The sequence below is a fragment of the Neoarius graeffei genome, chromosome 5 (genome assembly GCF_027579695.1).
Source record: "Neoarius graeffei isolate fNeoGra1 chromosome 5, fNeoGra1.pri, whole genome shotgun sequence".
NCBI lineage: Eukaryota > Metazoa > Chordata > Actinopteri > Siluriformes > Ariidae > Neoarius > Neoarius graeffei.
The window spans coordinates 83,742,173-83,754,413 of record NC_083573.1 but is presented as its reverse complement, the minus strand read 5'-3'; the positions used below and the strand labels follow the sequence as shown (position 1 = coordinate 83,754,413).

The 12,241-nt window shown below is 41.9% G+C and overlaps 1 protein-coding gene across 2 annotated transcripts in view; it reads left to right on the top strand.

The window, feature by feature from the left end:
- nrp1a (neuropilin 1a) overlaps positions 1-12,241 on the top strand; it is a 182,951-nt gene that overhangs the window by 121,846 nt on the left and 48,864 nt on the right. For both annotated transcript variants that reach the window (XM_060922477.1, XM_060922476.1), the window contains exon 7: positions 7,219-7,374. In XM_060922477.1, the coding sequence (XP_060778460.1) occupies positions 7,219-7,374 (156 nt within the window). The remainder of the gene's footprint in view (positions 1-7,218; positions 7,375-12,241) is intronic.

Here is a 12,241-nt window from a genome sequence, read left to right as displayed (position 1 = left end):
CGGAGGAAACCCACACAGACACGGGGAGAACATGCAAACTCCACACAGAAAGGCCCTCGCCGGCCACGGGGCTCGAACCCAGAACCTTCTTGCTGTGAGGCGACAGTGCTAACCACTACACCACCGTGCCACCCAGGAAATATTATAGATAATTAAAAAAATAAAATAAAATACTGGGTAAAGCACGGCACGGTGTTGTAGTGGTTAGCACTGTCACCTTACAGCAAGAAGGTTCTGGGTTTGAGCCCAGCGGCTGACGAAGGCCTTTCTGTGCGGAGTTTGCATGTTCTCCCCGTGTCCGCGTGGGTTTCCTCCGGGTGCTCCGGTTTCCCCCACAGTCCAAAGACATGCAGGTTAGGTTAACTGGTGACTCTAAATTGACCGTAGGTGTGAGTGTGAGTGTGAATGGTTGTCTGTGTCTATGTGTCAGCCTTGCGATGACCTGGCGACTTGTCCAGGGTGTACCCCGCCTCTCGCCCATAGTCAGCTGGGATAGGCTCCAGCTTGCCCGCGACTCTGTACAGGATAAACGGTTACGGAGGATGGATGGATAGGTGAAGCACATACATTCATCCTCCATTTCATGTTCAAAACATACAGCTTATCTGTTCAGAGTCCTTGGCACGAGTCAAAAGTGATAATGAATAAGTCAGTTGCTAATTCAGTCCTTTGTAAGCAAGGAATTTTATGTAGTTCGACCTTCACAAGTTTTATTTGAATACCCTGCAGATCTGAATAGCCATGCCCAGATCCAATAATTTCTAAAAGGAAAACGAGGTGAAAGTAATGGAATAACTGGAACCTCAAGGCCACACAGACTTCATCCAGGCACATATCTACTCAAATAGACAACTCACAACCACTGTTGGTGTTTCTATGTGTTTACTTCCACATTTGTTAAAAAGAAATACTCAGAACCAGAGGATTATATTCACTCTAAGTTTATGCAGTAGAGGAAATCTGAGATTTTATTGAAAGCTGGATGTGCTCTGCAACAGCGGATCTGGTCCGATTTCTTTAAATTTACATTATACCCTCTTAAATGAGGCATAAAAAAGTGAACTGGACGGTTTGTGCGCATTTCCATCTGTTTTTGTTCTTAGCTCGGATGTCTTGGAAGTTACAGTAGAATGAGTGTTTAATATGAAATGAAAGCCATGTCAAGAAAAACAGCCAGCAATGTTCTGCTTCAAGCCCGCCAGGATTTTAATGTGCAGTTACCATGGCTTCTGTTTGGAGATGACGGCGCTTTCATGAGCCTGATGTTTGAAACAGGTTTTGGAAAGTACTGGAAACTTTTGGTGATATTTTTGAATTCAATAATACGATTACTTTAACGATTAGCATTTCTCGGATGCCTGGTTTTCACACCTGCAGTAGTGTGGCACAAAATAGGCTCAGTGACGTATACATTTTACATCCAGTAACAAATAATCAGAGCTGAACGCTTTAGTAGTCAGAAATGTTTAGCCTCAGGACCAGAGTGTTAGACTAGCTAATTAATTGCTATTATTGGTAATGGAAATCCTGTCATAGCACATTCTGACAGGTTAATTCTCAGGCTCCTGAGAACATAACAATGTAAATTAAGAGTGATTCTGAAAATATGGGCTCTATTTAATCCAACGTACATCAAAATTATAATATATGTATTTAGTGTTCTTTAAAACCAGGGAAAAAGCTAGGTATTAAAACAAAAAAACAATCCAAAAGTTAAAAAATAAGGAATGTGATATAAAAAGTAATTAGCCATTATAATAATGACTTTTTATATCCCTATTTTTTGTTTGTTTTTTAACTTTATATTTAGAGTGCCTGGATTGTTTTCTCACTTTAGTACCTTGATTCTGAAATACATGTAAATGCAATCTAGTTTACTAGCTGCTAGCTTTTAGGCATGACAGAAGGGCTTTATTAGATAGTATTTTCACGTGAAAATCTCATCTCATTATCTCTAGCCGCTTTATCCTGTTCTACAGGGTCGCAGGCAAGCTGGAGCCTATCCCAGCTGACTACGGGCGAAAGGCAGGGTACACCCTGGACAAGTCGCCAGGTCATCACAAGGCTGACACATAGACACAGACAACCATTCACACTCACATTCACACCTACGCTCAATTTAGAGTCACCAGTTAACCTAACCTGCATGTCTTTGGACTGTGGGGGAAACCGGAGCACCCGGAGGAAACCCACGGGGAGAACATGCAAACTCCGCACAGAAAGGCCCTCGCCGGCCACGGGGCTCGAACCCGGACCTTCTTGCTGTGAGGCGACAGCGCTAACCACTACTACACCACCGTGCCGCCCCACGTGAAAATACTATCTTAATAGATTTAATGAAGTTATGGTTGTAGGGATGTTCCTAGGCCACTTTCAGTACACTCTCAGAAAATAAAGTACATTTTTGTACCTTTCGGGATACAATGGCTTGTCACTGGGGCAATACCCTCTGAGGTACTTATTTGTACCCTTTATATAGTGCTTGGGGGAACATGTATGTACCTTTTTGGCCATAAAAAGGTACGCATGGTTATCTTGAGGTCCAGTAATTAGCCCTAGGGGGTACATTAGTGTAGATTGTACCTTGGGGGACAGAAATGGACTCCTACTGCACCCCTATTTCAGGCAGTGTAGATTATTAGTTTCTTGAGAATAAAAGAGACTGTGATGTGCTACAACCAGGCTGACAAACATTTTACCCACATGCTAACAGGTTTCTAAATAGCCTCTAGTCCAGTTCATTCTTTTATTTCCAGTGTCACTGAGTCACTTTACGTTGCATATTTATTGCCAGATTGTCAGCCACTTTAAAGCCTACTTTAGTAGGGTTGTGTTAATAGTGGTTGCTCTTGTAGTTTATATGAGTGAGTGTTTCATGGTTTATGTGTTCTGTGACTTATAATGTTAAATGTTAGCAATTAACCTGAGCCTTACCACAAGCATTTCAATGTGTATATATTTTGCAGGATCAGTCGAAAGCATGGTATGAACACACCTACTCCTTCATAGGTTTTTCTGTATTGTGACTATTTTCTCCATTGAACCCTTGATAGCCATCAAACCCTTTTTCCAGACAAAGTAAAACCATAGCAAGAACGAAAATGAAAGAAACATATCAGAAACGTCAACATTTCCCTCAGGTATCTTGGTAAAAATACAAATCCAAGTCTCCAGATGGATAAAAATGACATTCTTAGCATTGAGCGCTAACCTACATTCTGAAGCATCACCGTATCTGACCTGAAGAACTCTCAGAACGTTTCTTGCTTATTATGAAGTGATAAAATGAAATAACACATGGAACATGTATGGAATTATGTGGCAAACAGAAAGGTGTTAAAACGAAACAAAGTGTGTTTCATATTTTCGATTCTTCAAACTAGCCACCATTTACCTTGATGGCACTTTACACACTATTGACATTATCTTAACCAGCTTCATGAGGTAGTCACCTGGAATACTTTTCAATTAGCAGTTGTACCTCGTCAAAAGGTAATTAGTGCAATTTCTTGCCTTCTTCATGCGTCTGAGATCAAACAGTAAACAGTAAATTATAAAAATACAGTAAATAGCCCTATTCCACAATGGTAGTAATCCATATTGTCAAGAATCGTCAACTAAGAAAAGAGAAACGACATCCATCATTACTTTAAGACATGATGTGACAATTAATTAAGAAAAATAAAGAAAAAACATTGAATTAGAAGGTGTGCACAATTTTGATTGGTACTGTATATGCCTTGACATGGTGTGCAAATGTTGAATAAACTTGACTTCTTGATGATGAAATATGATGAAAGCAAATGGCCCTTTTCCTGTATATAACATATATAAAGAAATCTCTCTCACACTACTTTTGCTGTCTTTGCCCCATTTTGGCCAGGTACATTAATCAAATATACCATGCACTGAGAGGCTCTGGTTGAAATTACGGATTCCCTGAGGTGACTGGTATAGTACTATTTTGTGAGGGGTGCAGCCCTGAAGAAAATAGTACGATGCCAGTCACCGAAGAGAATCCATAATTACCGGTCCCTCTCAGTGCATGGTATATTAGATTTATATCCCTCATCAAAAAATCCCAAACTAAAAGTGTTAACTACAAAGAATTAGAAATAAATGTCTCATCTCATTCATCTCATTATCTCTAGCCGCTTTATCCTTCTACAGGGTCGCAGGCAAGCTGGAGCCTATCCCAGCTGACTACGGGCGAAAGGCGGGGTACACCCTGGACAAGTCGCCAGGTCATCACAGGGCTGACACATAGACACAGACAACCATTCACACTCACATTCACACCTACGGTCAATTTAGAGTCACCAGTTAACCTAACCTGCATGTCTTTGGACTGTGAGGGAAACCGGAGCACCCGGAGGAAACCCACGCGGACACGGGGAGAACATGCAAACTCCACACAGAAAGGCCCTCGCCGGCCACGGGGCTCGAACCCGGACTTTCTTGCTGTGAGGCGACAGTGCTAACCACTACACCACCGTGCCGCCCAGAAATAAATGTGAAGAAAAAAATCTAATCGCTAGGCATGATCATGATATGTACAGCAGTGGCGGCTGGTAGTCTTTCAAACAGGGGAGGCTGGTCGATTACGATATTTCCAGATTTTAAAAGAAAAAACATCAATTTTGCCCATACTCTTGCCTCTGATCTGGCTGATTGTTGGCAGCGTCACAAACTGTGAAATAACAGGTTCTTTTGGCCCATTAGCCTACTGTCCAATATACATGATGGTGGTGTTGGGGGGGGGGGGGTATATTTTAACATTTTATATTTTAAAATTGTGGCATGTTGTTTAAAAATTGATCATTATTGAAAGCAGCTCTTTGTCAGGAACCTCAGCAGTAACAGCAGAGTGTTCTGGAATAGGCACAAGCACTGACCTTGGGGAGCCAAACATAGAGCTGGGTGCCACACATTTCATTCAATGACACTTTCCCTATATTTTACTTATTTTGACTGAGAAATGTTTTATTGACAATTTTGATAACCCTTCACTTTTAATCCAGGTCTGTAGTGTGAAATGTTCTCGGCTGTGTTTTTGTTTAAAAATGTTTTCCAAATTGTAGCTGTGTTTAATTCATATCCAGAAAAATATATATTCCAATATAATATACTCAGCATAAACATTTTAAATAGATTCTATATTTTTGGTCCATCCATGACATATTACTAAAGTAGCCTATTTACTGTTGCTGATGTGGGTCACTCGCTGTTAGCCAATTCACTTTCTCGTACCAGGAGAGCTGAAAGGAACGAGTATTATTCCCTACCTTTTTCACCAAGTCAATTTGAGGCGTTGGTCTACCCTGCTCTTTAATTTAAATTTTTTCCTTGAAAGGAAGACTGGCAAATGGCTTCGCCAAAATTAAATCAGCAATGCTTGGCATCCGTGCGCAGCTTTCTTGCTAGCTGACTAGCCCCCTCAAGTTCAAGTTCAGTCACTCAAATAAACGAAATTTCTGGAACTAAGATAGCAAACTTGACAACACTATATTTACACTTTATTTACAATGAAAATATATACAAACTAAAAAAGCTGGTAGAAACTGTATGTAATGAATGAAATCGAAATGTAAGCTGATCTCTTACAATACACCAGAGCACTTGCGAATCCGCATGGGACTGAACTGAAATTCACCGCTGCCTGTCTATAGTTGAAACGAGCTGTCAATCAAAGAAAATATCCGGCCGCTTTCACCAATCACCAGTCTCCTCGCGGAAACTGCCATGTCCCTCCCACTGTGAGGCTCGGAGTCCGTGGGCGGGCGTTTTCGCAGTATTTGTCCAATAATCGTCTTGCATTTTGAGATTGAAAAGCGCATCGCTCCCAAATGCCATTGAAGTCCACTGAGGCTGGGCTGCATCGCGCTGTCACGAGGGGGAAAAACTCACGCACACATTAAAGTTATAATGGAATGATTTCGCACTGTAGTTGGGTTGAGCACATATATTTCTATGATTCTGGATCTGAAATAGCAATGTTATAAGGTCGGCTATAACATAAGCCTAGCGCAATTCATCCTACATGATGTTCGTCATTTTTAGAGGAGGCTGAGCCTCCCTCGTTGTCTTAGAGCAATCGCCCGTGATGTACAGTAGACCTACATACACAGACTTGCTCACGGAGCCAGAGCTGTGACTCGAATCGGCCGTATAGCTTGAAATTGTGACATCAGTTCATGGTATATCCAGGATATACCATGACTGACTCACACCATATCCTTTTTTTCTTTCTTTTTTTTTTTGACGTCACAAGATACATTACTTAATCATTGGTGGAACTATTTTATGTCACGTGAGCCATCCTTGGCCAATCCCTGCATGGGAGGTTTTGGGGTTTTTTTTGATGAGGGATCTAATTAATTCTGTTCTGTAGCTATAATATCAGTAAGGTTATAGAGGTTGAGGTAACTCACGATACAGTCAAGCAGAAAGTTTAATCCCAGCGATCATACAGAGCCAAGAGTGCAAACTGCAAAATCAATCCCTTTTATAAGCACTGAGTAAGAGGGTCATGTGCTGTCTAGCCTGTGTGTGCTGACAGGGAGCGAGACAGGTCAGGGAAGACGCGATGGATATTTCAAGGATATAATCGTATGTACGGTAATATCATAAAGCACATACACAGCGAGAGTCTTGTCTGTATCACTAGTTTACCAGACATGCTCCTGCTTAGTCTGTCTTAAATCTGAGAAACTGCAAAGTCTGCAAGACAAGGCGTTTTCTAACAACAACACACACACACACACACACACACACACACACACACGCTCAGACTCTTCTTTTACATTCAGCAGTCTCTGCCAGTAAGCCATAGTCTCTCTCTCTCTCTCTCTCACCCTCACCTCACTAGTATAACTCCATAATGATAACAGCTCATGATTCATTTATGAAGCATTCATCTTTTCATACTGCACACATCAGAAAATCTCTCCTCTTTTATGCATTTTTACTGCTTTAGTCACTTAGGCAAGTCCCATATCACTCAGTTATCCAATAAGCTCCTGTGTCTTATCACAGGAAGTTAAATCATCACCACCGCCACCCTTTATTAAACTCAGCGTCATTCAATCAATCATACCTTCCAGGTTCCTGAAGTGGTTATGAAAGCGTCTCACACATTAGACATGTTTTACAGTAGTCTTCTTCTACACTATCGTGCTATTAACTGTACGGCTCCTTCTGCACTCCTTCTTTACTCAGGTCGATCTGGGATTCCTGCGCTTCGTCTCAGCCATTGGCACTCAGGGCGCCATCTCTCAGGAGACCAATAAAAAGTACTTTGTGAAGTCCTACAAAGTGGATGTGAGCTCCAACGGGGAAGATTGGATCACATTGAAGGAAGGCTCCAAACAGAAGGTACGAGCTCTTTACTGACACTGACACTCACTCTGAAATGATGTTGTAGATGTTAACATCTTATACCGTACCACAGTGCTTTTGAATCCTCGATTCTACTTGGTCAGAAGGTGTTGATTAATTTTTAAACGACTGCAGCTCTGACTATAGTTCCAGCAAAGTTTATATGAATGTGCTCCTTTTAATACAGTGTGTTAAAAAGTCCAATGTCAGTGCTCGAGGTAAAGCTGTTCCTTTAAGGCTTTAGGATGAAGGGAAACTTTGCTGTGTTTTCCCCTTATTAACTTCAAAAGACAGGCTGGTGAAGGAATGACTGTTTATAGCTGCTATAACATAAGTGATAACAGGAGCGAACCACAAGATTATACATAGCTATAAACAGATAATATAGATATTTATGCACTGCCTAAATGCGGAGCTCCTGATGAGGGTACAAGCAAAATATTTGCAAGGACACAAAATCAACCTGAATAGAATAATATGAGGGCGACACGATGGTGTAATGGTTAGCACTGTCACCTCACAGCAAAAAGGTTCTGGGTTCAAGCCCAGTGGCTAACGAGGGCCTTTCTGTGTGGAGTTTGCATGTTCTCCCCGTGTCCGCGTGGGTTTCCTTTGGGTGCTCCAGTTTCCACAGTCCAAAGACATGCAGGTTAGGCTAATTGGTGGCTCTAAATTGACCGTAGGTGTGAATGTGAGTGTGAATGGTTGTTTGTCTCTATGTGTCAGCCCTGTGATGACCTGGCGACTTGTCCAGGGTGTACCCCGCCTCTCGCCCATAGTCAGCTAGGATAGGCTCCAGCTTGCCTGTGACCCTGCACAGGATAAGTGGTTACAGCTAACGGATGGATAGAATAATATCAAATAACGTACATCCACAAACTACAGCACACTCACAGCGCCATTATAACTAATTGCCATGCACCTGTTCCTGATTAGAGTGCAATCACAGCACATGCTCTCAGTAACAAACAGACTTTGTGAAGTATACGCTCTGTACCCTGCATCTAACATTACCAAGCTTTGTATTTTGTATCGCTTTTCTGGTTTTGACCCTGTTTGTGTTTTTGTACTTTGAGTATTGTATTACCTCTAATATCCTGTCCATGCCTCACTCGACCACTGCCTGTTTTTCAACTCTGCCTTTGTCTTCGTTTTGGATCTGTTTGCTGGCGTGTTTTCAATAAAACTCATCCTGCACTTTCCATCCGTCTATCGCCCTTACATGACAGAAACTGTCAACTGTCCAACAAGCTAATAGATTAATAAAACTGTTTTAACTAGTTTTATATGAAACTGTCGTGAACATTTTCCACAAAATGTGTTAGTAAATAATCCCACGTTATTTTTAAAAAGCAAATTAAAAATAAGCACTGGGAAAAAAACATCTATCTTATGTAAATAAAGATACAGTTTTCATTGTCTGGTGGTCAAGTGTTTATGAGATATATTGCCTTGCTTTTACAATCGTGTTCCCTCTGGTGGTTCGTGGCTGTACGGATGTCACATGGTCAAGCCATAAAAAAATCAGGTTGATGCATTTCTCTAAAGTATGGGGCTCCACTCCGGTAACAGCAAATTGTTGTGGTATAAGAGGAATGAAGCACTTGCTCTCAGTGGAAAAGTCAACTTCAGTGTGTAACAGTATGCTACATACTGGGCCGCATCACACCACTCTATCAGTGATTATTTTCCAATATAACAGCCCTCCTCATCAGGTTTTATTCCCCACATACTGGCCGTATCAGGAAATATTGCTCTAATGGGAAGATATTATCCAGACAAGCAGTACTTTTGGTTTAATGGCTTATTTAAAGGCAGCCTGAAATCAAAACTGACCCTTTTTATTTTACCTTGACAGTTCACCTCCGTGCTTGTATTGTGCATGATTCATCAGTATAAATCACTTAAGAAACAAAAGATAAATTCTTCTTAATCTGTCAAAACATAATGAATTTTGCTCACGTTTAAGTCAATGGATATTTGACTCCCATAATCGCGCACGTGTGGTGGAGAAGAAAAAAAAAAAAACATTATCTCATATTTCACCCAATTCACTCCTTCCATATCCAGCTATTATTAAGCAAAGCTCAGAAATACATCACACTAGAGAAGACGAATGCGTTTAGACTTCTGTTTTGCATTTTTAACCAGGAGAGTTCAGATCTCCAGCTCTCAGCGCTGCAGGATAAATCGCGATATAAAACACTACTAGAAATCTAAATCACGCTGATGGTTTTTGCACATCTCTTGAGCAGGCTGGTATAGATATTAATTCAGAACAGACTTCAGTGTATCATTTTATGCCTGTGTGTCAGCGTCAGTGCCAACACAGGACTCGTCTGTTGAAGTATCCATGACGTATCCGTCTCCAGAAAGACCACCCTGCTCACTCGCGTCTCTCAGACTCCATTATTCCCTCAGCCTGGAATGCTCACGCTTTCCGAGACCGAGTGAATTTACAAGTGTGTTTAAGAAAAAAGAAAAAAAAAAACATGAAAAACAACTCCAAAACAACCACAGTAGCCAGACAGGCTGAGGGAGGGTTGTTGTTGTGTGTTTTTTTTTTAGAGCATATTTCTTTTTCTTTTCGTGAATGTTGAATGATGTCAACGTTTGTGGTGGGGATTTCGTCACTTAAGAATGAAACCATACAACAAAGGGATTAATAAACTGAGGCTTTTGGATGGAAGGACTGAGGGAAAGCGTTGTGTGTTTGTGTGTGTTTTGAGCAGCTGGTCGTCGCTCCGTATTAGGCCTCGCTGGTCAAATAGATATCAGGTGTAGGTGTGTATCGTTCATCCTTCTTTTGTTTCGTGTTAAGTTAGAAAGTGTTTAAATAGACTTATGTTGATTAGTGTGTGTGTGTGTGTGTGGGTATTGTTTCAATTTCTTCCCTAACCCCCATTAAAATCACAATTCTGTCTGTCTGTCTGTCTGTCTGTCTCTCTCTCTCTCTCTCTCTCTCTCTCTCTCAAGTACTTCAGTGAGAAAGGGGCCCATTTGCAGACCGCTGAGGTTGCAGTTTGTCTCTGTGGTTGCCGCTCGCTTTCCAAAAAAGCCTTTTAATAGTTAGTGCAGTTGGATGGAGCTTCAGCGTGACATTTAAGAAGCACCCCATGTGTTGTTCTCTGCCTCACACACAGACACACACACATTTGACGAGCTGCACCCAGAGACCCAAGATAGCAGCGAGAATAAAGAATAGTGGCGTAGAATAGACGACATGTACGACTGTATGTTCTCACCGCTTTAGACTCCTTTGATACATTTAGCGCACATTAGCATGTACAAGTGGACAGATTAAACAGCTCTGTTTGCACAGGGATGGATCCCGCAGCCATATTGTCATCTTATCTCATCACAACCAAATAACAACATCCTGAAAGGTCAAACGCATTCAAATCGCCATGACAAGCTTGGATAAATACGCTCAGGGTCTTAATGATATGAACTCGGACACGTTTCTGTGCTCTTGGGTCTATTCAGCGACCTGTAGACTGAGAAGTGTGTAAATGTGTTTTAAGAGAGAGGAAAAAGGGAGTGGTTTTTCCCTCCAAACCCTTTTCCTTTCCTCTAGCATGTAGGATTTGCCTCCCCTGCCGAACACGCTTTAGCTGTCAGTTCAAGCTAGATCTGGGAGACGTAACGATATCTGACAAAGCCACTAAATGAGCTGTACTTAACACAGTGACCACATGGACAGAAGCATAATTGGACAGGGTTTGAACTTGAACTGTGGAGTTTGAAATATTGACGAGTACAACAAAGCCTCCCTGTGTCTCTCTCTACAGCTGGCTATGTTGGGAGCTGAATTCATAACCAGCACTAAATTATGGAGCTGTGTAAAATTCAATATCGTTGATGCTTTTATTGTAGCTGTTAATTTGTGTGTGTGTGTGCAAACAGTGTGTCTGCCTACCAACAGCCAATCAACGCAAGACTGGGGGTAGAAAGGATTGTGATTCATTAAGCTTGGGAACCAATAAAAACGAAGAGTGTGGCATTTACAGCACCTTTAATTAGTTAAATAAATGAATTGGGATTTAATTCTGACTGGACCTCATATTCCTGTTTAATCCATCAGTATATTTGTATTTAATGTATTTAATTGAGTTTTTACATGCTCACTTGGACAAAAATATAAACACCCTTCCTTACTAATCTAGATGAGCTTCATGATCTTGCCGATTGCTAAAGTACACTGAGGACGCAACTCCTTCAGTGGTTTGGTGGATGGCTGTTGCCCGTTCGACAGCTCTTGTTTTTGTGCTGCTGGGTGTCCACCCACCCTCCTACACCAGTCAAGAACTGGCATGGGCGCCGGTTTAGTCGCCAACCACTCAACCCATGAACAGGTTGTACTGGTTTGCATGGTTTACCAGTAGCAAGTCGAGAGATCTGACCTGATCTAAAGGTTAGCTTCTTTTGGGCCTGTGTTAAAAGCATACTACTTTATGGTGCTGAAACATGGACCATTAGTAAAGAACTTGAAAAACGCCTTGATGGCACATACACGGGGCGGCACGGTGGTGTAGTGGTTAGCACTGTCGCCTCACAGCAAAAAGGTTCTGGGTTCAAGCCTAGTGGCCAACGGGGGCCTTTCTGTGTGGAGTTTGCATGTTCTCCCCGTGTCTGCATGGGTTTCCTTTGGGTGCTCCGGTTTCCACCGTCCAAAGACATGCAGGTTAGGCTAATTGGTGGTTCTAAATTGACCGTAGGTGTGAATGTGAGTGTGAATGGTTGTTTGTCTCTATGTGTCAGCCCTGTGATGACCTGGCGACTTGTCCAGGGTGTACCCCGCCTCTCGCCCGTAGTCAGCTGGGATAGGCTCCAGCTTGCCCGCAACACAGGATAAGCAGCTATG